The 26,421-nt window shown below is 45.9% G+C and overlaps 2 protein-coding genes across 7 annotated transcripts in view; one reads left to right on the top strand and one right to left on the bottom strand.

Annotated features, from left to right (window-relative positions):
• Nucleotides 1-477: 477 nt before the first annotated feature.
• Nucleotides 478-13,573, bottom strand: HEPACAM (hepatic and glial cell adhesion molecule). 4 transcript variants are annotated; one of them, XM_012729845.1, is made up of 7 exons: nucleotides 13,044-13,573; nucleotides 4,397-4,738; nucleotides 3,373-3,654; nucleotides 3,024-3,123; nucleotides 2,271-2,512; nucleotides 2,069-2,139; nucleotides 478-1,660 (listed from the first exon to the last, which is right to left on the bottom strand). In XM_012729845.1, the coding sequence occupies exons 1-7, from the start codon at nucleotides 13,126-13,128 to the stop codon at nucleotides 1,358-1,360; spliced, it is 1,425 nt and encodes a 474-aa protein (XP_012585299.1). In that variant the 5' UTR covers nucleotides 13,129-13,573; the 3' UTR covers nucleotides 478-1,357. The 4 variants fall into 4 exon arrangements, with proteins under 4 accessions (XP_012585299.1, XP_012585300.1, XP_012585301.1 ...); XM_012729846.1 differs by having other exon boundaries at nucleotides 2,069-2,136; XM_012729847.1 differs by having other exon boundaries at nucleotides 2,283-2,512.
• A 9,425-nt stretch (nucleotides 13,574-22,998) lies between these two features.
• CCDC15 (coiled-coil domain containing 15) overlaps nucleotides 22,999-26,421 on the top strand; it is a 43,184-nt gene continuing 39,761 nt past the window's right edge. For 2 of the 3 annotated variants that reach the window (XM_012729349.1, XM_012729351.1), the window contains exons 1-2: nucleotides 23,028-23,096; nucleotides 23,650-23,835. In XM_012729349.1, coding sequence (XP_012584803.1) covers nucleotides 23,659-23,835 — 177 coding nt within the window. In that variant the 5' untranslated portion in view covers nucleotides 23,028-23,096; nucleotides 23,650-23,658. Of the gene's footprint in view, nucleotides 23,097-23,649; nucleotides 23,836-26,421 lie in introns of all 3 variants that reach the window. The other variant, XM_012729350.1, reaches the window with a different exon arrangement.

The raw sequence follows: 26,421 nt of genomic DNA, 5'->3' as shown, positions 1-26,421 counted from the left end.
CTGCTGTCTGGGGACTAGACTCACTGTTACCCTTGGGCTGGAAGCAAGGGCTTGGGGAATTACTCTGTGGGGTGGAGTCAGAACTCAGGAGGTGGGGAGAAGACAGGCATGCAAGGACCCCCCTTGAGGCACGAGGGAGGAGAGGCCACAACACACAGAGGGCCTCCTCTTTCTGCTCTCCTCACACAGTAGGTTATTGTTTCTCCTCTGTTTGCTCAGGAGGCAGTGGGATGGGCATGGCCTGGCAACACAGTGGCCCAGCCTCTCTGTTTTTGATGTTTGTGTGATTCCAGAGCCTGTCTCCTGGGATCGAAGCATCTGGGAGCATGGCAGGATCAGGGGGACTGGGGACATGCTGGGGAGCAATAAGCTTAATTCACCCCCCACCTCCAATCCCCATTTTTCCGGAGAGTGGAACCTTAATCTCTTATATTTGGAAGAAGCTCAACAACCTTTCCTGGGGATAATGATTGTTTGAAAGGCTTGTTCTGTAAGGAAGCCAGGGAGCAGGTACAGGTGTGAGAGTTACCAAGAGTTCTTTACTGTCTGCAGCTTCCTGTGGTGGGGACTGGGGTGGGGTAGGGGGCAGGGGTGAGGGGGTGGGAAACCCCTTCTCCACAGGAATAAGGGTGGAAGGAATGCTTGGCAGTGGCCTGAGGGAGGCTTTGGGAGGAGGCCAGGGGTGGCTGAGTTCCCAGCCCTAGCGAACCCCCAATCTCCCCTTCAGTGGCAAAGAAATGCATTTGGGTTTCCTCCTCACCAACTGGCAGGTAGCCAGTATCAGCTCTGCAGAGAAGGGGCTCCCAGGCACTGCCTGCCCAAGGACTCCCAGTAAAGGGAGTAGCCCCAGTGCACTGAGTAACCAGCATCTGCCTTCTCCTCAGTTGAGGGCAGTTGTGCGTTTTGGGTCATTGACCTTCCTAACAAGGGCCTGCCAGGAAAGTGCCCCAGGAACCACACTTGTTCGGAGGCCAGGGAGGTGGGTGAGAAGCATGAGAGCTCCCTGGGAAGGGCAGAGGATAGTCTCGGGAGTTAGGTTATTGATGTTAGTTTTCTCACGACCCTTGGGGCATTGGGCTGGAAACAGAATCATCTATAGGGTGCTAAGAGGGCAGAACCCATACCCACTGAGAGCACAGCCAGTGAACCGCGACGCTTTCACCACCAGGTCGGCTCCCTGCCGCCCCGCTGCGTCCCCCCAGACCCCCCAAATGCTCAAGCTCACCCTCGCACACTCGCCTGACCCCCGCTTCCCACCAGAACCACCCCTCGCCGCGGGCCGGCAGCTGGGCTTCCAGGCCCGCTCCGGGGCCCGGGGTCGCAGAGCGAGGGTGCCTCCGGGGGGTCCCGAGGCCGCTCAGGCGCTGATCTCCACCCTGCCCGTCTCGTCTTGCTCGCGGATCAGGTGCACGCCCGCAGTCCGCAGTGTGCGCGAGGCGCTCCGCGAGCGGCCGGGCGAGCTCGGGGCGCGCGGTGGCGACGTGTGCGTCCGGCCGGTGGCGGGGGAGCGCGCAGGAGAGCGCGGATAGCGGCGGGCGGAGCGGATGGGCAGGCCAGGCGAGCGGCCGGGGACCGTCGGCGACACGGAGTACGCCGGAGGGCCAGGATCTGTCGCGGCCCGAGGCTCCGGGGCGGGGTTCTCCTCCAGGTCGGGGGTGTCCTGCAAAGACGTGTACCAGCCCGCTCAGTCTGGAGCGCCCTGGGGACACCCAGGTGAAGGAGACACTGTCACCTGCACAGTCCCAGTTCCCGGAACGCTGAAATGCGTCATCCAGAGTGCAGAGACCCCTCCTTTTCCTCCTGTCTTGGACAGCCTGGGACAAAGTGACTGTGGCATAGTGGGAAAATCACCGGAGTTGGTGTTTAAAGACCCAGTTGGAAGACTGGACCTGCCTTTTATATACTTGTTTGATCCTGGGCAGGTTCTTTTGTGTCTGTAACCCTTACTTTTCTAATTTCTAAAGTACAGGTGTCACAAATATCTCTCCAAGGGCTATCCCTATGAGACAGCAGGTGGTAGGCTCCGTTGAGTGCTGGGGGTGAAGGTGCCAGGCTCAGAGTCACCCACCTTGTCCTTCAGGATGTAGAGCGCCATGGGGTTCTTCCGCTCCTGCTCTCCGCTTCTGGGCAGGCTGTCTGCTGCACAGGGCAAAGAATGGGGTGGCTGGCCCAGGTACAGATTCCTTTCTACCAGCCAGGACCTACACTCTTTGCTCCCCAAGTGGCCAGTCAAGGCCCCACCACAACCTCCAACAAGGGATCCAGAATACCTGGGGTCCTACCTTGGCCGCACTTCTCCCTGCTCTGCAGTCTTCGTGCAGTTGGTGGAGGAAGGGGCCCCGCAGAGCTGGTTTCCTGGTCGCCCAGTTCTGCCTTTTCCCAGCAGCCCACTGATCTGAGTGGCGATGGGAAGGGTGAGTGGGTGGCTGGGAGCTCACCTTCTGGTTTCAGGTGCTCATCATTCTGATCCATATACTCCAGGGAGTTTTGCTTCTCCAGCTTCCTCTTCTTCCTGCATACCAATCCAGCACCCCATGAACAGAGTTATGGAGCGTGAGCAGAAGGAGGTCTGGGGTCTGATGGCTGTAAGAGACTTTGCCATGGGAAGGGGAGCTGCAAGCGGTAGAGATAGGAGGTGTCCAGGAGCTTTAAAATGAGTCACATCAAGGTTCTGGGCCTGAGTGTCTCTAGCTCTGTGATTTAACCAAGCTGAGTCTTGGGGTCACTGTCTGTAAATTTCTGATTACAATACTTAAAAGGTAGCACACTCAACAGCCACAATGCTGGGTCCCCAGAAGGTGCCCTGTCAGTGAAACCATTACTAGCAGAACTGGGGTTACCAGGGGTTGTGTGCACAGGATGTGATTCTATACACAACACACACAATGAGGAGACAGATCCTCTGGGAAGGGTTGCTGGGCCCTGGGAGGCAAAGCATTCAGAAAGATTAAGAAAAGAATAGAACTTTGGGTTGGGATGGATGGAAGATGTAGGGTGCCCAGGAAATGAACTTGGAGCATTACCTAGACTTTTTGGAGGGTTTCCAGCAGGCACAGACTGTCACCAAGGTCACAAGGAGGAAGATACCTCCTGTGGACAAGATGATGTAGAGGGAGCTTCTTCCTAGAAAGAGAGGCAGCAAGTTAGGAGAAGCTTTGGAGGGGGCCACAGCTGTGGCAAGAAAAGCTTTCTGCAGTGGAAGGAAGAGAAGGAGTCCCAGCCACCAGGCTGCAGAATCTCAGAGCTTGGCCCATCTCTGCCCCTCCCCCCCAACCCCCTGCATGGGTCTTCTGTCTGCAATGTCCTTAGTCCCTTAGGGGCACTTGCCTCTCTGAGTTTTGAGTCCCGGGGAGGGCAGTCAGGGAGACTCACTGTACACGGTGATCTTGATGGGCAGGCTGCGGCCCTGGCTGATGGGGTTCTCCACCACACAGCTGTACAGGTCATCATCGTCCATGAGCACGCGGGTGATGGTGAGCACCTTTTGGTCAGGGGACAGGAGCATCCTCGAGTCATTGAGGAGGGGCTTGCCATCCTTTAGCCAGGTGTAGCTGGGCTTGGTGCCATTCTCGTGGGAGCAGTTGAGGGTGAAGGCCTCGCTGAGCTCCAGCACCGTGGTCGAAGCCACTAACACCTGCGGCCTTGAGATGGGCACTGGGCCCAAGGGTGCAGGAGCATGAGTCACGGGCACAAAACTTTCTCCTTCCCTTCCCCTTCTCAACTCCTTGCCTTCCCAAGGCCTCACCTCTCAATTTATCATCTGAGAAGACCCTTCAGGGATCATCAGCCTAGGCCTTCATCCCCACCCTCACTATCCATCCACTTACCCACCCATCCATCCATTCATTGATCCTCTCATTTATTCACCTACGATGTATGGAGCACCTAATAAATGTAGGGAGAGGAGATAATGCTGTATAAGACAGCCATGGCTCCTGCCCTCACGGACCATCCCTTCTCATTTCCCCAAATATCTACTCAAGATATTTTAAATTCACCCAGCCTGAAGCATATTTGAACTGGGCTAAGCCTTATTTCAACTGTCTTCTGGGTTTAAGGATTAGCTTTAGCACTTACTACAACCTGAATTTGGGCAAGTTAGTCAGCCTCTTTGTATCCCAGTTTCCTCATCTGCAAGATGGGGATGATGATATTAACTAACCCCAGAGAGGTAGAGGTATTAAATGATTCAACATAAGCAAAGAATAGTTTCTCATACAAGGAAAGCTCTGTCCATGATAGTTATTGCCAACTTCTAACACCTAGTTGGCCTACTCTCAGCTCCTCAGTGGCCTTCGTGATGGATCATCGCTTACCACCAGTTTAGCTAGGGGCAGTTCCTGTTCCCAGCCCATGTCCTCCCTGCCCGCACCCCCCCCCCCCCAGATCACTCTACCATCCACAGTGAGGTTGATGGTCTTCTCTCCAGTGAAGGTGTCATCAGTGATGGAGATCTCGACCTCATAGGTGCCCTCATCAGCCAGCTGCAGGTCACTCAGAAGCAGGGAGCCATTTTCAAAGAGGCGGATGCGGTCTCGATAGTCAGGTCGCAGGGTGCCAATGACCTCTGTGCCGATGGACTGCACCACAGTCACTGGTTTGTCCCGCTTCAGCTGCCATTTCACCACAGGCTTGTCACTGCTGGTGCTGCTGTACTGCACGGAGAGCAGGGCTGACTTCCCCACCGTGCCATGGATCAGACGCACCGGGCTGGTGATGTTCACCCCCTCCAGGGGCTCTGTGAACAGAGGCCCATGGGGAGAAGGCAGCATCAGGCCCTTGGCTCCCGATGCCACCCTCCTATGAGTCCTCAGACCCGTCCGTGCCTCACCCCCTGGTTCCTTCATTCCCGGTCCATCCTGGATGCTTACTCCATGGTGTCATCTCCTCCTCTGTTACTTCCTCACGAGGATTATTACCCTCAATCCTTCACTCTTTGTCCCTCTGTCCCTGACAGTTTTACCCAGTGCCATCCTTTTGAAGAAGATTTCAACAATCCACATTCTTAGAGATATTTTTTTGAGTGACGCCCAAATGTTTGGCTCTGTTTTACTTCCTTGCGATATAGCAATGAGCAAAACAAGCAAACATCCTTAGGCAATGGGTCATTAGAACTTAGGGTGGATCTGTCACGTTTTTCTTGATTGAGGTCGGGGAGGGTGAGGGGATGAAGAAAGAATGTGAACATAGGTCTAGGAAGGGAGGGGGATGACATAACGCAATGTCAATAAAGGGGAAACTTTGGGGCCTGAAAACTGGACCACCCGACCACTTCGCAGTCACACCAGTCTTCTCTGTCTTTGCCCCAGCTGCTTGGAGCATCTTCCTAGGCCTCCTAGACCCCCTAGGGGGATCCTGCAACTGGGTAGGTGGTTTTGGAAATTTACCTGAACTCCAGCCTGTTGGCCTGCCCTACAGAAGAGGGTTTTGGGGTGGGTAGAACAAAGGTTGGGCTCCCTAACTCTGTGGACATCAACGATCAACTTTCTAGGCTTAAATCTTCTCATTCAGAAAATAACGAATAAGAGCAACTGCCTTACTAAGTCAGGCTGGCCAACACAATGTGCAAATCAATTATTGTGTAGGGGAGAGAACATGAGATCAAGCACCAGAGATCTGGGTCATATAGTTGGCTGATGGCCTAGGAAAATTGCTTATTTGGGGCTCACAGTTCCCATAGGGAAATAAGTGGCTATCCAGATGGTCTTATTGATTTGTTTCAGCCCTGAAAGACTGGAATCTTTACATCTTGTTCAGTGGCTGCTGGACCCAGAAACACATCTCACATTTCAGAGGTCTCTTAAGAGCTTTGGGGCCCAAGTAGATGATGTTCATTCATGTTGCCTTGTAGAGCAAAGCAAACACCAGAGGAGGTCTCCTGGAGAGGTTGTTGGTTGGGGGCATGCTGAATTTAGCTGACTAGCTACATCCACTCCAGGTTCTGGGCCCCTCGCTTCCTCGCCTCCCTCCCATCCCCTGCCATTTCCTCTGACTGTCATGGCCTCTGAAGCTCCCTCCATCTTTCTCACACAATTTCCCACTTGGCTGCTGATGCAGTTTAGAGAGGAGAAGCTGAGTTGTACCTTCCCATTCCTCACTCCTCTCCTTCTGTGTGGATGACCTGGACTGAACCAGGGGTCCCCGCCCCCTACATATGCTCTCTATGCCATGGATGACAGCCATGGCCCTTTTTACCTGAAAGGAGGCAATTTAATTATAAGGTTAGTTGTGGAGGGTAAAATAAACTCAGTCTATTAAATAGCTTCAATCCATCTTAGGGACAAGTTCTTTTTTTAAAAAAGAAAAGATTTTATTTATTTATATATACAAGAACTGGGGTACAGGCCAGAGGTTCAGGGGGTGAGAGGATTCACCAGAGACAGAGTGGGGAACAGAACAGGCAGATGTATTGAGATACACTGCTGAGGAGAGGTGTGCCGCGCCATGTGGGTCAGCTCCCTGGCCAGGGATCAAACTCGTGCTGCAGTGGCTGCAGATAGCTTCATAGAGCTGTGCTTTAACCCTTTGCACCACCAGGGAGGACTCAGTTCTTTTTATTTTTAAGACTTATTTATGTGTGCATACAAAATCTGGGGTGTAGACCAGAGGTGAGGAGTGAGAAGATTCACCAGAGATAGAATGGGAAACAGACTGATGGAAATACACCGCTGAGGGGAGCAGGGGGCGGGGCATGAGAGTCTACAGCACAGTGTGGGTCAGGTCCCTGGCTGAGGACTAAACTCTTGCAGCAGTGGCTGCAGATAGCCTCATAGTGCTGAGACTTAACACTTGTGCCACCACGGAGACCTGGGGACAAGTTCTTTTTGAAGTATTGAGTGCCTTATCTTTGGAAGTGTCCAGAATGGCCAGCTGACTATTCTTTCATCTCTCTGTGCTTCATTTTCTCCCTCTGCATAAGAAAGTGGTGGGACCAGATCATCTCAGGGCCTTCTGAAATCTAAAAGTCTATGATCCATCACATGCCAGATATGACAGAATCATAAAAGCAGAAGCATGAAAGCAACCACTCTAAGGATTAAAGCTGTGATATGTATGAATGTTATATAGTTGCTATTGGGGAGGGGGGTGAATAATTTAAAAATGTTTTTTACTTAAGGTATTTTCATTCCCACAAAATCTTTTATGAAAATGAAAAAATAATGAAATCTAGTTCTAACACATCTGCTTTGATAGGAGAAGCAGAGAGGACCAGACCCTGGTCCCCCTGACTCCCCCTTGGAAGCTACCAGCAATCTCTACAGCTCTGTGTATCAAACTGAAATCTATTTGACCACGTGATCACTAGTGATTCTTCCAGATCTCTGTCTGTGCCTTTCCCCCATCCAGTCTGCTCTTTCTGCCAAATTAACCTTGATCTATTCTGGATAAAAACATTGGAGAAGCAACAGAAAATGGACTACCCAAGCCTCACCTTCCTCTAGGTGGGCTGCTTCTCTTGTCTGTGATCTGGGGATGCCCACGATCACAAGGATGTATATATGTGTTCAGATGTGAATAAAGCAGCCTTTTTCAGAAGCTGACAAAGAGAACATTTTGCTGAACAAACACTGTTTCCTAAAACTCTAGCCAAAATTGGAGTTGGTATTAAGTTCAGGGCTCTGCAACTTTCAAGGGACACAGGGAACTAGGCCAGGTGCCAGCCCAGGACACAGAAATGAGGAAATGGCCTACAACAATGATCCACAGTGGAAATAAAAGGGACCAGGACTATTCGACCTTGAGAAGTGATTAACTTAATCATTGTCCCAGAGTCTCTGAGGCACCATTATGTAGAATGTCTCTGTTCCCACCGGAGGCTGAGCAAAAAGAAATTGACATCTCAGCAAGATGTACCTGTCAACTTAAACAATGCAGTACCAGGTCAGGGGGGTAGCTCCTTGTCACATAAGATTTTGACCTGCTGTGCCATCAAGAATGTCAAGCTTGACAGTAAAAGAATATTTTTCATGTTATATGAAAGTCTAAGTATGTACCTGTCAATAGTCTTGGTTCCCTTAATAGTTGCTTCCTTTAAAGAAACCATTATCTATTTATTTTTGTGTTCCTTTTTGGGCAAGAGTTTCCTTTACCTTAAATTTACCTTTTGAAAGTATCAGTAGGTGGTACTGATTGTGTTTTCTATGATTTGGTCTACTGACACCTATTCATACTCTCCAACACCATGGGCTGCATTTATATCCCTTCTTATCTGAAAGGTTTTTTGTTCTGCTTGGATGCCTCTACCAGGAAGTCCCTCGATCCCTTCAGCTCTCATCGCTGCCCTTCCTTGGACTTTTCCCAACTATATACTTTCCTTTTTGAGGTGCGGTGACCAGAACTGCATACAATAATTCAAAGGCAGCAGACGGCATGGTTTCTAAAAGGAAAAAATATTGTTTTCTACTTTTGGCTTTTAATATTTAACTCATGAATGATGTGGTAAGAAAACATCCCCATATACATAGGCACCCCATTTCTGCTCCTATTGTATAGGGATGTCACTATCATTGGGGCTACTATGTTTTATTCCTTATTGTCATCCTACTAAGCCCTACAAGGACCTGTAATATGTGAAATCATTTTAAGTGTCAATTACTCAAGAATATAGGGGGGGGGGAGAGTTGTGAAGAAGAGTCTTAGGATCCAGGAAGAGAGGGATCTGGGTAGCTTTTAAATCTGTATCTAAAATGTAATGTTCAGTAATGAATACAAAGTTAATAGGTATCAAGATGGCACACAGATATTCAGCATATTTATAGGTTGGAAAATCATTTTGCTGTCAGTTGTCCCAAACTGATTTATATCTTTCATATATTACCAATCAAAACCTTAGGAGATTTACTTTGCCATATTGGCACAAGCATAGATAAATAGGTCAATTGGACAGAATAGAGAGACCAAAGCCAGATTTGTATAGGCTAACTTGACTTTGGCAAAGGGAATAATAGCACTGCTGTGGAGAAAGGATTTCCTTCAACAAATAGACCTGGGTTGTGAAAAAATTAATTTTGACCTGACTTAAACCTTGCAGAAATATCAACTTTAGAATGATTGTGTATCTAAATGTGAAAGTTATAATACCATTTCAAGAAGAAGACATAGGAGATTACCTCCACAAATTGATGGCAAACATTTCTTAGAACACACATGCAGTGCATTAGAGAAGAAAATGACACAGTGGATGAAATTAAGAGTTTTTGTTCATCAAAAAATACCATTAAAAGAATGAAAAGCCAGGGCCCTCCCTGGTGGTGCAGTGGGTTAAAGCACAGCACTAAGAAGCTAAAGCTACTTCAGCATAAGTTTGATCCCCAGCCCTGGAGGTGACCCACATGGCATGGCAGACCTCTCCTGGCCCACCCACTGCTCCCCTCAGCAGTGTGCTTCATCAGTCATCCTGTTCTGCTCCCCACTCTCTCTGGTGAAGTCTCTCACTACCCCTGAACCTCTGGCCTATTCCCTAGTTCTTTAAGCATAAATAAATCTTAAAAAAAAAAAAAGTGAAAAGACAAGTCAGACATATCCTGTAAAGGACTATCGCTCTACAAGTGAATACTTTTTTTAAAAAAGAATACAGAAAGCCTAATAGAAAAATGGCACAAGGCCCAGAACAGGTACTTTATGAAAAAAGACATTCAAATGACTGATCAAGAGATGGAAAACAGCTCAACTTCATTAATGGCCATGCGAATGCAATTTCAAAAGTTAATTTGATATACCTCACACCCACTAGGATGCCTAAAACAAAAAAAGAAAAAATAATTGTTTGTGAAGATAGGGAGTATTGAACCTCTCATCCACTGCTAGTGGGTGCTAGTGGGGTGAAGACTGATATAACCACTTTAAAAAACTGTTTATACAGATCTACTGAAGCTAACCATACACATATAACACGACAAGTCTCTTAAATATATGCCTAAAGGGAATGAGTATGTTCCACCAATAGATATGTACCAGAATGTTTGACAATTCTATCCATAAAGCCCCAAACTGGAAGTAACCAATGTCCACCAAAATTGAATAGATAAGTAAACTGTTATATCGGTAAATGGAATACTATCCAGCAATGAGACCAGATAAAATTAGAGTTTCAACAACATGCATGAATCTAACAAACTTGGCATCAGTGAAAGAAGTCATATACAAAAGGATGCATATGTATGATTACATTTATATAAAGTTCAAAGACATGCAGCATTAATCTATGTTAGAAATTAGTGGTATCCCTTGGGGAGTAGCAATAGTAACTGAATTAGTAAGGGGGAACTTTTGGGTGATGAGATGTTCTATTTCTTCGTCTTGAGGGACGATGATTAGGTCTTGCTCCCATTTTAAAGATTCATCAAACTGAGTCCTTATACTAACGGCATTTTCCTATACAAAAACTTCAGTTACAGTTTAAAAAGTCAGCACATGGGCCCTCCCTGGTGATGCAATGGGTTAAGCACAGGACTGTGAAGCAAGGTGGAGCCACTGCAGCGTGAGTTTGATTCCCAGCGAGGGAAGTGAGCCACATGGTGTGACAGACCTCTCCTGTCTCTCCCGCTGCTCCCCTCAGCAGTGTGTTTCAATAGATCTGCCTGTTCTGCTTCCTACTCTCTTCTGGTGAAGCCTCTCACCCCTCACAACTCTGGCCTGTATCCCAGTTCTTGTTTAAGTAAATCTTAAAAAAAAAAAAAAGTCAGCAGTGCTATGTGAAGGAAATCTTAGTGCTAAAAGGCTAGAACTCAGGGAAGGGCTTTCTTCCTGTTGGGACTGGGAGGATAGAACAATTCTAGGATTCCAGAGAATAAAGTCTTGCAAGCCAGATTATCTAGATTTACAGCACACTGAGTTTATATCTGTAAATTAACATCCAAACTTCTAGAAAAGCTCTGCTTGAATCTTCTATGAGTTGGGCTGTGATGAATTTCAGAATGTCTCATTTATTTGTCTATATTAGGAACAGGCCATTAAAGACTGAGTTTGTTGGTTGCCCAAAGATAGCTCAATGGTTGATGCCATAAACACAAGGGATTCAAGTAAATCTTGGTTTTCAGGTCCTCTATTCATACCAGTCTTTAAAACTATACTTTCCAGCCTCCCTTGCACCAAGATGTGGCCTTATACTGAGTTTTAGCCAGTAGAACCAGTGGTGTGAGAGGTACCACTCAGAAGCGCTTGTTCTAGATAAACCTCCCTTCAGCCTTTTTTTTTCCTTTAAATTTTTTATGTGAAGAAATAGCGCTAAGCCTCAGGGTGACCACTAGAAGCATTTGTTAAGGGTGACAGAGTTCCATCAGCTTGGTCCTGAAAAACTTCATGGGACAGACTCCTTCATCGCCAGCCTCATCTGGAACTGCACTGTATGATCACATGATAATAGGTTTGGGGGTTTATTTATCACAGAAATTGTCATTTCCAAACTAATATATTGAGGATGGCAGAAAGTCCTTATAGACTCTCAGCTCTTTTTGGGTCTTGAACCCACAGAAATATAATTGCCTGACCCTTAACTGATGTCTTTCCTGTCACAGGTTATTCATCATTCTTCTTCTTCTTCTTATTATTATTATTTTGCACAGAAGAACCAGGTTATAGCCAGAGGCACAGGAGTATTCACCAGAGACAGAGTGGGGAGCAGAACAGGCAGATTGACTGAAATACACTGCTGAGGGGAGCAGCGGGGGAGCCTGGAGAGGTCTGCCTTACCCTGGCTGGGGATCCAGCTCAAGTCTTTGTGTGGTGGTAGCACTGAGACTTAACCCCTAGTCCACCACCCCTTATTATTGTTAATATCTTAACAATAATTAGAATTTTTTTCTTGCCATATGAATTGCTACATTTTTCTCACACAGACTATTCTTTGTCACCTTTGGTTTTGTCTATTCAATTGGACTGACAAGCTCTTCCTATCATTTTTTTCTTCACATTTGATGACCTGAAAGAACTTATGTCTGAATATTTCATTGTGCGCATAATATTCACAGTTCATGGTCTCCTTACTCGCAGCATTCTTAGTTTCCATTGAGACTGCCCTGTCCAACATGAATAGTTAGCTCTTACTTGCTAGTCCCTGCTATATCAAGTTATGAACTCAATTGGCCTAACTTAATTTACAATTTCTTTCCCAGCAAAGGTGATCCGCTGGAACCTCTAAACACACGAGGCTATTTCAAGCTGTTAGTCTTCACCCATTTACCCAAATATAATGCCTACTCCCACATCTACCTATTTCTCCCATCTTTTAGAATTTAGTGCAGACATTCCCAGGAAACCTCCTCTGTTATCCCTGGACCCCCACCCTGCACAACCAACACCAGCTTCCTGGATGGGGTAGGCGACCTCTTTATGATCCCAGCATCTCTGGCTCATTACACTGTTCGCCTTGATCTCTGTGTCTGCCCCACTAAATTGTGAATCATTAGGCTCTTTGGAATTGTGTGTGTGTGTGTGAGTGTGTGTGGGGGGATGGGATGCAAGCACATAAGAGTATTTAAAAATAAGATCAATTCTCCAAGGAGTTGGTAGGGGGCAGTAGTACAAGAAGTAGGTGTCTGGCGTGGGGCGAGTTATGGAAAGGTTGGTGTTACTCATCAAAATCAGGAGTCTCATTATCTCAAAAGCTTCTTTCATCGCCCTTGCTATTTTACAGAGAAGCCAAAGTGGGGGGCTGGGGAGGCACGAAAGCAAGATTTCTCCCACCCTGCCAAGCCCCACCACCATCCCTTGGAAAGAATGCTGGACAGGCCCACGCCAACTAGACATCCCATAAGAAATGGCTCCTTGCCCTCCATCGAATGTACTCAATGCTGTGGGAGCTCCAAAGTCATGCAGCCTTTTGGGGTGGGGGTGGGGGGGCCAAGGGGCCAGGCGGGAGGCACACAGAATGAAGAAATACATTCAACACTACTAATGCCTGAATTCACTGAGATCTTCCCACGGCAGCTGAGCCTCCCCTCCTCCCACCTCAGCGGCATTCTGGCCATCAGCTCTCCCCTCCCTCTCCTTTGAAAGCCCCAGGTCCCTTCTGTAGACCCTTTCCTCCCCTTCTGGTCTCCTACCTGTCTGGATCAGAAGAAGGTAGACAAAAGGAGCGAGGTGCAAGGCACTGAAGGCTCTGGACAGGGCTCCCCTCTCTCTCTTCATTTTGGGTGGCGTTCTCCAGCTCTGGTGCAGACAATTAGCATGATTTCTCCACTCTGGGCACGTCCCTTTGTACCACTCGGAGTTTCTCTGCCCGAACACAGCCCTGCCAACTTCCCTCTGAATACACAGAGCTCTGTGTGTTGTTCGACTTGTTCTTCCCTCTCTTTGAGACCTGGCATTTTCTAGTTTCGAAGTCCTACATCCCTAGTTCAGAAGAGGGTATCCACTCAGGAGATATTCTCCAATGCAGGTTCCAATCCAGTGGGGTCCCAGAGGTCCAGCAGTTCTTCGGCTGTCTGTGCTGAACCCCACTACCAGGGGAGGTGATGATTTGGGCTCATTGAGGGGGTTGGGCTGGGATGCACACTACACAGGACCTTGGTCCCAACCCCTGCTGTTTCCACCTCTCCCTCCTTGTTCCTGCGGAGGAGGGTGTGTGCCAGGCACAGATCTCCAATGAGCTCTGAAAAGGGAGGGAGAGGAGCTTTTAAAAAGCTGGGAAATGGGAGGCTCCAGAGAACTGCTGAAGAACTGAAAAGCCCTTGTTCTACCCCAAAGGAGGAAGATTGGAAAATGGCTTGAATTCTATTCTTGTTACACCTGTTCTGGTCCTGCTTGGGATTCTCTCTTCTTAAATAGAATCACATAGATGCTGGGGACTTCTTTCCAGAAGCCACTGTGTTCATTCCCCTGCCTCCAGCCAATTTTCTAGAACATGTCAGAGCAAAGATGAAGGTAATTTCTTAACTTCCAGCATTCTTGGGTTCTGTTACCAATTTCACAGACTCTCCATCTGCTCTTGTCTCAAGGCCTTGATGAGGAGGAAAAACCCTAACTCTACCCTGACCCCTGATTAATGTGTCCACATTTCCTCACAAAGGTCATCAGGGAAACGTCTGCTTATTAACATTGTGCTGTTGGGACAGACTCATAAGCACTGTGAGTCTCTTGATTTCACATCTATGAAATGGGGGCAACATTAGGAATTAGTGGGAGGACTGATGAAGGCTTAGTACAGCACAGTACCTAGGATATTTTCTGTTACAAAGATATGTTTGAAATTTTAAAAATTTAATTTAATTTAATTTTCTAATTTCTTATTTATTTATTTGTATTGTTGTTAAAGTACCATTATTTTATGTCCTTGCTACTGTTCTCACAGTTGGGGTTCCTTCTGCCCAGGTATAGTCACCATAGCCCTTCTTCCACCAAAACACCCATAGCCCTCTACCATTGGCCATTATACTCTCACCCCATTCTCCCATTTTCACCCCTCTCCCACTCACTCCACTGAAAGCCTAAGATTAGTAGTCAGTTTTCAAGGATTAGTTTTAGACTTTGTATAACCCTTTGTTTGGTTTCTCCATGTTCCATATATAAGTAACACAACTTGGTATTTATCTTTCTCTTTTGGCTTATTTCACTTAGTATATTCCCTACCAGCTCCATCCAGGTTGCTACAAATGACATGAGTTTACACTTTTTATTGCTGTATAGTATTCCATTGTGCATACACACCACATATGTACTTGTCTTTAATTTTTTAAATTGCTTCTTATTTCCATTCCCATAGGAATCTTTGTATCTTGGTGACACCAGAGTTTACAATTTTCCTCTTGGTAATCTCTAACTTCGTAAATGCAGCTGTAGAATCTCAAATGAATCTTTTTACATATTGCAGAAAGCCTAAGTAGACCAGGTCAGTGAGCCCCCCATTTGTATCTCTGTGGCTATAACTTCTCCCTAGACATTCCAAGGCACCTGATTGCCTCTGGAAGACATTATGTGGTTGTGGGAGGTATACATTGGAAAAGATAAAGTTAATATTCAGCTTCTGACATCTAAAATAGTATTTTAGAGTTAGTAGCAAGATGAAAGTCTTGAGCAGCCTCCCTGGTGGTGTAGGGGGTTAGGTTTAAGCATGATGCGGCTGTCCACAGCAACTGCAACACACAAGTTTGATCCCTGGCCAGGTTGCTAACCCACATAGTGCATTAGACCTCTCTTGTCTCGGCTGCTGCTCCTTTCAGCAGTGTGTTTCAGTGAGTCTGCCTGTTCTGTCTCTGATTAATCTTCTTACCCCTACACCTCTGGCCTGTACCCCAGTTACTGAATGAATGCATAAATAAACAAACCTTAAAAAAATTAAAAAGTTGAAAGTCAGCCTCTGATAGCCAAAGGCTATTTTAATCTCTTTTATCTACCCCTCTAACTCATTAAAGCTCCACCTTTGGACCAGTTCATAGGGTTCTTCCACAGTGTAGACAAACAGCCTCTTTTGCCCAAGATCCTAGACCTGTGGCTTATTGTCCTGGGGTAAAACGTGGACATGATGTTCAGGAAATAGAAAGTCTAAAGTCTGCCTTTTGCAACCTGAAGACTGTGGAATGAAAATCTGATGTAGGAATCCTAGGAGAGATCTAACATTTCTCAACATCCCCAAACCCTGCTGGGGGTAAACCTTAAGCTCTTATATACCTATATGGAAGTTCCCCAAGTGCCCACAAATTTACTTGAGGGGACTGATGGAGCAATTGTCTTAGTCGTCCAAGTAAAGACTAAACTACTGCAAAATAATGTAAAAATGGTTGGTTCAGACTGAGTTACCAAAATAGATTAACTTGTAGTTTCCCTCTGCTGTCTTGAGGGGTAGGTGGTACCTGTGGAGAAAAAGCAGACAGAAGGACATCAAGGGTCCACAGCCACTCTGGCAGGTTGTCTGAGTGTAGACTGAACACTTTTGTGGTCTTGCCTCAGGGCTGTTAAGCACAGTAGCTATAGAGATGCTTGTATCCTCTGCTAGTGTGTCTTTCTTTCACAGTAAAAAGAGAGCTCCGTAGCCCTCCTGCTAATATAGGACAGGACACACAGGGGGCGGGGGGTGGGTACTGGGGGGGAGAGGTGAGAACAGGGAGGGTGTCCTGTAAGACTGCAGATGACAGACTAGTTTATGAACACAGACGAGTTCCCAGAGGTAAATGGGATTCACTTTGAGAAAGTTACAGCCCCAACATAGCAACTAGGTTACAGAAATGTAAGGTCAAGTCACCTTGTTCTCACTTGTAACACCTAACACTTTTCTGAGCTAACTTAACTTAGCTATCAATAGTTTGATCCTTGCACGCATTTCTCAGGTTTATCTCTATAGGTGTGTCTGCTGGTGTATAATATACTTTTAAAAAAGATTTTCAAAAAAGCATATTTATTTTCTTATGCATAGAAGAACTAGGGAGTAAGTCCGAGGTGCAGATATGGGGTGTGTGGGGGCGAGAGGATTCACCAGAGTGGGGAGCAGAACAGGCAGATCTACTGCAACACACTGCTGAGGGGCGCAGAGACAGGAGAGGTCTGCCGTGCCACATGGGCCAGCTCCCTGGCTGGGGATGGAACTCAGATCACAGTGGCTGGTTAATAATGTTGAGACTTTACCCCTGGGCCACCAGGGAGGCCCCTCATAATGTAGGCTTTCAGAGTTTTTAGTTTTACGGACATCCCGATGATAAATGATGTACTCCTTTCACTTCAAAAGTAGATTTATACTTGGCAGTCTGCAAATAAGACTTCTGGGTCAGAGAGACAGTTTTGGGGGTGGAGTGGGGAATGGGATCAAAAACGGGGGTGGGGGAGGGAAGTGCACGGGACTATGGTGATGGCACACGGGTGACTAGGTGATGGGAAACCCACGGGGATTACAATTGAGATAACAAAATGTACAAAATGATGTAAAAATAAACTGTTATAAATAAATAAATAATAAATAAATATTTAAAAAAAAAGAATCCTGGGTCAGAAAATGGTTACTAGGGCTATCTTTTTATTAGCCTGGAGACTCCCTGGGACAGGGAGTGTAACTTGATGTTTAGGGGTCTGCTCCCAGCCCCGATGCTGAACTCTGCTCACATAATGGTGTAGCGGCTAACTGTCTGACTGACAGCACTAATGCCAGTGGGTGGCCGAGACCTATGACGCTTCTTCCTCTGAGAACTTCCACAAATTCAGTTCCAAGGCCATTGTCCCCTTCTTAGCAGCTGGACCAGTCTTATTGGTCCTTGGACCGTGCACAGTTGCTTCAGGCCATTCATTTGTTCATTTGCTCTTCCCTCTGGGGCTTTGGGGACTTCTCATGTCGGTACCCACCTTGGCACTGGCCTGTTACACTCAGAACTCCTCTTTGAGCCCCCAGATAGTGCCCATGAAGCTCATATTGGAATCCCCACCGCAACACACGCACACACACCTGCCAGGTTAAACTCAGAAGAATCCCATCATCATAGAACAGGGAGCAGTTAGTGATTTTTAACTGAGTCATCACCCTACTGACCTCTGTGGAATTGGGGCAGCAAAAAAAGCTGGCAGAGGCTGAGGGGATTGTAAAAATGATCTCTATCTTCAAAGAACTAAAGGCCTAGTAGGAGTGGCAGGACAGTCACAGAGAAGAGACTCACCTCACATTAAGAGGCATTTGAAATTGTCTTACTTTACTTTTTCACTTGTCAGCAGAGGGAACTGAGAGAGGTAGAGTAATTTGCTCAGCGTTACACTGCAATCTAACAATAGACCTGGGACTCCAAAAGTTATTTAATAGTGTAGGTAAGAGGTAGTAACATACACACAATGACATATAAATAAGAACCAACTTTAATAATGCTATCACCAGATTTGAGAATGTTTCCACTCACTCAGTCTATTCTTTTGTTTCTAAGCACCAGAAAGAATGTTTAAGTACTGAAGAATGTTTAATATCAGTAGAGAGAGTCTGCCCTCACTAATATCTTAACTTCAGAAATGATTGTTCACATTTAGCATTCTCCCCCTCTTTCCCTCCATCCACTTCTTGTTATAGAGTTATATCCTCCACTCAATGGGAAAGAATGGAAATAAAATGTTTGAACAACTGGCTCCACATTCCTATTATAGAGGGGATTGTCAATAGCAAGAAAAAAAAGTCTAGATTTGCCCGGTGGTGTAGAAGGTAAAACATTAAACATAAAGGGTCAAAGAACCAAAAGACAAGTTGCTATACATTCTAAAGAAATAGAAAACTAGGGACAGGAAAGAGCAGAGAGGAGAAAATTAAAGACAGGATGAGGAGAGAGAGAATGTTCCAGAAGCTGAATGTAAGAATATCATTTCACTGTATAACCCTTCTTCCTGTCTTCCACAAAACTTTCAAAAGTTTGCTACACACAAATGCAATATGCATGCATGCTTCTGGCTCCTAGAACATGGCAGAGTGGCTCACAGAACACCACACCCTTGGTTAGGTGATGTTAGATAGGACTCAGACCTGGCAGACGAGATATGCTGTGCTAGCTTTGGAGATGTGACCTGCTGTGTCATGAAAGGATCACTGGGCATGGAACTGTGGTGAGCTCTAGTTGTTGAGAGCAATGCCGGGCTAGGAGCTGGCAAGAACATAGGGACCTCAGTCCTACAACCCAAGAATCAAATTCTTTCATCAACCATATGAACTTGGAAGAGGAGTCTGAGCTTCAGAAAGGAATGCCAACCAGCCAACACCTTAACTGAGTTCTGGTGGGCCGGCCAGCAGAGGATGCAGCAGGTTGTGCCTGCTCTTCAGACCACGGAACTACGATCAGTTGTTTTCAGTTGCTAGAAGTTGTTATGCAGCATAAAATATGACACTGTGTGTGTGGGTGTGTGTGTGTGTGCGAGAGAGAAAGAGAGAGAGAGAAAGAAAAAGAGAGAGAGAATATTATACTGAGTCAAAGATCTAGACTGAGTTCCAGGTCTGATTCAACAGGGTATGCAAGATAAAGTCACATATGATGTTTAAATGCACTAATTCAACTGGCACAAGGATTTGGAGTCAGAGACAATCCTGAGAATCTAGGTCTTAGAAATTTGGAGAAATACTGGCATCTTATTATAGTTTGGCTTTTCCCAGAGGCAGATGCTAGGGCGATGAGATATGGAAGGGAAGGAAGACAATGAATTATACATGAAGCAAATTTCTACCAAGGGCATCTAGAAATTAATTCTATCAGATATGGGCTGAGGGTTGCCCCTTAGGGATACAGAGAAGTGAATTCCCCAGATTTCTAGCCTGACCTTCACATGGAGGCATCCCATGTGTTGAATCGTTGAAGAGGGCACATCATATCTAGTTATTCATTTAATTCTCCCAATACCTCTTTTCGATAGAGGCTATTATCCCAGCTTACCAAAAAGAAAACCTAAAATTTCAAGGGAGTGGTAGCTTGCTAAGGTCATATAGCTACAAAGTGGCAGCACTTGTTTTAGAAACTAAGTCTAACCAAAATAAAGCCAAGGAGCTCCACCCTGTCATGATCAGTGGGAGATCTACCTCCTGTGCTGAGTCTCCGTCCTCACTTAATCTTTCAGCCCCAGCACCTACTCTTGAAGCTTCAGGATATAAGGTGTCCCTCTCTGCCCAGTCTGTGTCCTCTCATTGTTGCTGAAGTTTAATTTTTTGTCCCATAAACCTAAGTGTGAATGGTGTCAGAGCGGTCCCTACCATCAGTTCAATTCGCCGGAGTGGAGAGAGAGGGCAGAGGAGGCTAGCACCAGCCAGAAAACTTGTAGAGCTACAGAGTATTGCCTGGGAAACAAGGAATTTGTATGAGGCTTTGTGTGGGGAGGAGGCAGGGCCCGGCTACTTCAGCAACCATTGAACAAGAGATAGATTAGCTAACTCTTTTTGGAACAAAACAAGCTTTCTGTGGGTTTACACAGTGAGGGGTAGCCTTCCACAACAGCATTTTTTTTCTTCCCTTTTCTTTTTGAAAGTTCTCCTAGGTAGCCCTACTCTGGCTCCCATCTGAGAAACCTCACATAGAAAGTGGAGATCCGGGTCAAAGGGCCCTTGTGCCCTTCCCAAGACCTTCATCCTGTATGATTTTGCTGCCAGCATATTTTTGTCCTGTGAGGAGTCAGAGTGCAGAGGAACAGCATTCTGTAGAAATAAGGTGTCTCCAAAAGGTGTGATGGGGTCAGCTGGGAGAAATACGTGCTCCTGGGGTGTCATGGGGTCCTATGTAAATTTTTGTAATAGGGGCTCCCATTTTCTTACTGGAAAACGAAAACACACCAAAGCCTTTTATGCTGAGAGTAAATATTTGATTTCTGAATAGAATTCCCGCCCCCTCAGAAACTGAGAGGAACTTCAGGCTCGTGTCCATGGTTGCTGAACGTGCCCTATTCAGCAATTCTCTAGAAGAACAAAGAGGAGAAATTAATTGGCTCCAAAGTGCTGGACAGAACCAGCATTTGCTGACCTATTTAGGATGTATCGAGGACATTCTAGAGAACATCTCTGGAGTTCTGTTCTTGTAAAGCTTCCGTGCTCACATCAAAACAGGTTGAACAATCATGGGGAGGCCACAAATTACCCCCAACTCATGAAAGGGCCCATTGTTTCTCTTCTCTGAGGTCCTCAGATGGTGGCCTCCCACCAACCATGTCCTGGGGAAGGATTCACTCCCCCTCCCTCTCTGACCCTTCTCTCAAAGCGGGAGGCACAGAAATGGAAATTAGCTAGTCAGCATCTAATAATCGCCTACTGTGTGAAAACTACTCCATGTTCCAGACATTAACTTGAGGAGTGGGATGTGGGAAAGGGGGAAGGGTAGCACATTCTAGTCATAGAATATGACACATTCCCCTTGTAGGTGCTTCAATATAGTTGGGAAAGCTGTCAAAATCTATGAATAGGTACAACTGATAATACATTTGCATTGACCCATACAAATGATCTTTTAAGATATTTTACTGACCCTTTCACCAACTCTGTGTGGTAAGAATTTTTTTCAAGGAGGAACATGAAACTCAGAGAGTTAAATAACCTGTTCAAAACCTTACATTTTGTAGTCAGAGTGACCCAGAGTTAGCCTGTGCTTTAGTTTAGTGTTCATATAGTACAGTGCTGAACGGGGCTGCCTTCCATTGGGCCCAAAAGTAAAGAGTTGATAAACAAAATAGTAGGGTTCTCAGACAAGTTTGAGGAAGTTAAAGCAGGCAGTGAACTCACAAAAAACAAAGCAAGAGAGTACTTGTGTCTCCACCAGGAAGATAGATGGATTTGTGCTGTGAGTCTCTGAGTGAAAGGAGTAAGGAATCTGGATTTCAACACTCAGCGGATCTGAAAGCTGTGTGTGCCTTGTTTCTGAGGCTTAACACTCAGAGGCTGTCATAGTTGAGTTCTCCAGGAAGCAGACTCTGAAACAGTTCCTTAGGACCAACAGTTGATCAAACTTTCTAACTTGTAACAGGTGTGGGTCTGTCAGCCACAAATAAGACAGTGGTGACCGAACAGAAAGTGACCCCTTGTTTTTCATGTAACAACCAGTTCTGTGCCAAGTGGACAGCTGCCAAGGGCCAGTGACTCAGGGCTTTGTGCAGAGAAGGCTGGGGATCCCCCAGGCACATAAAAGGAATTATCCATTTCTAAGGGGAGGGATTGTAGGACCTCAAGACTGACACCAGCACCACCCAGTCTTCAGCTTCTGAAGACTGACATTTCTGAGTAAACAATTCTCTTGTTGAAAAACTAACTCTGGCCATATAGAAGATGAGCCTTGTGAAAGGTCAGAATGTAGAAGGGTGAACTCTCTGGACATAAAGATTCATATGAAAACACTGGTCTGGCTGTAGTGGAAAGCACAGACCTTGAGGTAGGGGCTAGAGAGAGTAAAGCTATTTAACAACACTCTTCGATGCTGGGTGTGCATGCCCATATGTACAAAAATCAACCTCCTTGTGCCCTCTCACTTTTTATACTTTATTTTCCTTTGTTAACCTCCAACATCTGTTCCTCTATTTTATTGGTGACTTTCTTATTTTAGTAGTGACTTTCTTATTTTAGTAATCTTGCTTACACCATAAATTAGCATCTTAAAACAACAAACATAATCTCACACAACATCTGACTGGCTGGGTGGTCTGGTTTAGGGTCTCTTAGGAGGCAGCAGTCAAGTTGTTGCTGAGACTAGTCTCAGGAGATTTGATTGGGGCAGGAAGATCCACCTTCAGTTGCATTCACAGGGCACCTGGCAGGACTCATTTCCAGGCTATGTGGACCTTTTTATAGGGTTGCTATCATTTCTCCCAGAGCAAGTATTCTGAGAACAAGGACAACCATCTTTTATAACCTTACTTCTGCTATATTCTATTGATGACACAGACTAATCCCCGGTACAGTGTGAGAACCAGGAGGTAGGGACTATTAGACGTTATCTCATAGGCTAATTATGCTATTATACAAAGAAAACAGCAATCAGAAGAGAACTTCCACTAGCCCCCGCCACTGTATTACTCAGTCACCAGGCGTCTACCTTTTCTGCTATTATCATGGTGAACTATGGCAAAAATCCTGCCTCTCTCCTAAACAGCCCGCTTCCTTCCTGTCTACTGGGTAATCCCCATCGACAAAAATCATGGGCGATGACCTTAAAGCACCCTCCTATGAGTCTCTCCTTTCAACTACCCATTTCTGTGTCCCTTTAAAACAGAACCCATTGAAAGAGTTGTCAGCAATCTCCTCCGTCTCCGGCTCCACCCCCCTCTCTTACGTCTACCTCAGCGGGCTATAACTAAGTTTGCTCCTCGAAGAAGCCCGGTCAAGTCCTCCTTCTACCATCCTTTCCCTTATGTTGCTCTCAATTGCGCGCCTAATATGTCAGTTCTCCAGCGGAAAGGGTCCCACTTCCTAACGGATCTGGGAAGCTCTCCAGCGGCGGGAATACTGCGGCGCAGCCCGCCCGCCCAATTCAAAAGCCCCAGGACCACTCGGTGTGCGCCCCTCCCCGTTGCGGGCACCAGCGGCCACCCATCTCCAGGCAGGAAGCGGAAGTGACGAGGCACCGGTCCCGAAGCCCCGCCCCTCGCAAATCCCCTGTCCCCGGCAGTGATGCAAAAAAAGCGGAAAGGGCGGACAGAAGACCAGCGGTGGGCAGGTGGGGGACGCGCAGGAGGCGGAGCTTGGCGGGGTAGGGCTGCCCTCCCCAAAGTGGCGGTTTATTGGGGGCGGTTACCTGGGTTTCCCGAGCTTGAATCCCTGGCGAGCTGCTATTCTTTACCCCGCGGGTGATACCTCAGCTGGAGCGGGACCCCAGTACCTGGGAAACAAGCTTTTAGCTGGGCCAGGACACCCCATCATTTAGCCCATATTCGGATGCCGATTCTTTGGACTCTGCCTCAGACCCAGGTTCCTACCTCCAGGCCCTTTTCCCTCTGGCTGCTCGGGTCATTCCTCCCTTTCCTGTGTTGTGCCAGCACTGGGCACAATCTTCGTTTTCAATCAGATCCTTTTCTCTCTTTCCTCTCTCATCCTTCTTTATTCCATGTCACCTTTCCTTCCCTTGGTAATACTTCCCTCTTCTCTTCTTTCCTCTTTTCCCAAAACCCTTGTTCCTTGGACTCCCTGTCAGGCTTTTGCCTTCTCCAAGGCATCACCTTTTCAGAGGATGGCTCATATGTTAGGAAACTGAGCTTTGAATGCGGTCGTTTGAAAATTTTGAGTTTTTCCTTTCTTCTAAGCAGGAGTCACAGATGCCAGGAAGTATGGCCCCTCTCAGGAAGCCTCGAAATACAAGGTTGCCCCTGGCTTTAAACCCCTTGAAGAGCAAAGACGTGTTGGCAGTGCTGGCTGAAAGGAATCAGGCTGTAGTACCAGTTGGGGCATGGGTGGAACCTGCCTCTCCACATAGTTCGGAAATCCCAGCATATGTGAGTCAGTTTAATCCAAATGTGGTCGATTTCTTGCCCCCACCTTTTTTTTTTTTTGACTAGGTTTTAATCCCTGTGCTTCGAAGAGAACAGTCTGGAAATGCTGTTTGTACTCTGTTATATTTTGTATTCAGGCATTAGAGCAAATAAGTATTTTCCATAACTTGCAGCCTTCTTTATCTAGTTTCATCGAATAGTTACTACACACACACGGATATACATTTCTGATTACTTCAGAAATTCTTGATGGCTGCCATGTACATGACCTGGGCATTGTATGTGCATTTAGACCCTACAAAATAGGGATGTCTATTGGCTACACTTAACGTAACATTAAGAGATAGTTTAGAATGTGTGATAAGGTTTGTAGTGGAGATTTATTAAGATTCAGATACAATAAAAAAAATGAAGAGATTCATTCTGATTGGAGTTTTCAGAAAGTTACACTATAAATTCCATGAGAACAGGGACCTTTATGTTTGTTTGCTTAAGATTTATTTATTTATGCATGCAAGAGCTGCGGTGTAGGCCAGAGGTGTGGGAGAGTGAGAGGATTCACCAGAGAAAGAGTGGGGAGCAGAACAGGTGGATCTACTGAAATACACTGCTGGGGGGAGCAGCAGGCAGCCTGGAGAGGTCTGTTGCACCACAGTGGGTCATGGCCAGTGGTCAAACTCCTGCTGCAGTGGCTGCCGATAGCTTCATAGTGCTGAGACAACCCCGGCACCACAAGGAAGGCTTGGAACCTTTATGTTTTATTCATTCCTGTCCTGGCATACAGTAGGTCTTAGGAAAGAGTTCTTGAGTGAATGAATGAGGAAATATAGTCTGTGTTAATCATTAAAGAACAGAAAGATTGGATACAGGTGGTAGAGAGTACCACTGCAAATGAAGGGAAATTTACAACAACGTGTGCCTATGTACATGGTGGCTCTTATACCTAGTAATTAACTAATGGGACCAATTTTGTAAGATGGTTGATATTTTATCAAACTGTGCCCCTTAGTCATGTTCACATTTCATTGCAACACTTACCACATTATATTTATAGTAAATTGTCTGCATTTCTGCTTTTCTTCACCTCCCCACTTTTGTCATAGCGCCTAATAAATAATAGGCATTCAGTTAATGTGAAATACACAAAATGTGTGAAGGTCTTCTTGTATGCATGGACAGGGTGCTGTATGTAAGGTGAAATGTGAGATTCTCTTGGTGATCTTTGACCTTAGGGAGCAAATGACACATGTTTAAAATAAATGTCAAATAATAATGCAGTGTCATATATTCATTCATATTCCTTATCTCTGCATGTACGTATATATTCATTCATTGCCTACTTTACTTATTTTTAGGAAGGGTTTTAACACACTGGGTAGTATATGTTTAAATGCTGAGACTATGATACAAAGAGGAATGGGACAGCCTTGGGTTGATGTGACTAAGGAATGTTTAATGAAGCATTTGGATAATCAGTGAAGAGAAGGGGATGATTCTCTAATTAAGGAGATTGGAGAGAGTCGGATGTAAGCAAGGTATGTTCAGGATCCTAAGGGTGGGTTGGATTTCATTGATTGGGTGGAAGTTTTACTGAAAAGTTTAGAGTGGTTGACAGGATTGTGGAAAAATAGAGGTGGAGGGAACTACAGGAAAATTTGAAGAGGATTAACTTCATTCATTATTTAACATTTACAGGAGAATTTCATGACCAAGCAGTGTTTTGATTAGATTGATTGCTTCTGGGTTTTTGAAGTGTAGGGAGAGATTGGCTAGTCGGGGACAAATAAGGATATAATCATACCGATTTAGTAATAAAGTGTAGCATCAGGACTTGTTTAGTAGTAAGAAGTGGAGAAGGAGAGTCTGAAAAGGGGTGGTTGAAGTGGGGATGAAAAGGGATAAGTGCAAGAAAATATCTCAGCAGATTTAGTATAGAGATACTTTGGTTTTAAGTTATTGACACCTCTTCCTCCCTTCTCCCCCTCACTGCTGCTTTCCCTCTCCCCCCGGCCCTTGGGCCAGGCCTGGCTGTTTTCTTGTTTTGTTACAAGTACTTGGTTGGGCAAGATTGTTAAAAATGCACCTTACTAAGCTTTCCCGGCAAGACTGAGTGTCTGGGGATTAGAAGAAGTCTGGGATTATATGCTTTTCCAAGTCTCCCATTCCTCTCCACCTCCTCTCATCCCCAAGCTCTGGGACCTCTTACTCCTTGGGAGCTTAATTAAGTGGCATTATTTGTCAAATGAGGACTTAAACTTGAATTATTTTCTCTCTCATATAGGGAAAGGAAGAGCGGAGGGTTAGCAAGAAGCTTCTGGCAGGAAACTTGAGACAGGGAGTCACTAAGAATGTCCATCTTTGGTGGCCCTGTTCATAGAATATTTTTAAAGATTTTTATTATTTTTATATGGTTGGGGTAACATTGGTTTGTAACGTTTGTGTTGTAGAAGTATAGGATCTCCTCTTGCAGCACACAGCACCCACCACCAAACTACCCATAGCCCCCCACCATACTCCATTATGCTTCCTTCCCACTTTTTTTCTGTCCCTCTCTGAAATCTTTTTAAAAGAGAGATAACTGAAAAAAAA

The sequence above is a fragment of the Condylura cristata genome, unplaced genomic scaffold (assembly GCF_000260355.1).
Source record: "Condylura cristata isolate star-nosed mole 26May11 unplaced genomic scaffold, ConCri1.0 scaffold00025, whole genome shotgun sequence".
Classification (NCBI taxonomy): domain Eukaryota; kingdom Metazoa; phylum Chordata; class Mammalia; order Eulipotyphla; family Talpidae; genus Condylura; species Condylura cristata.
Note: the sequence above shows the minus strand (reverse complement) of the source record. Positions and strands in the feature narration are given on the sequence as shown.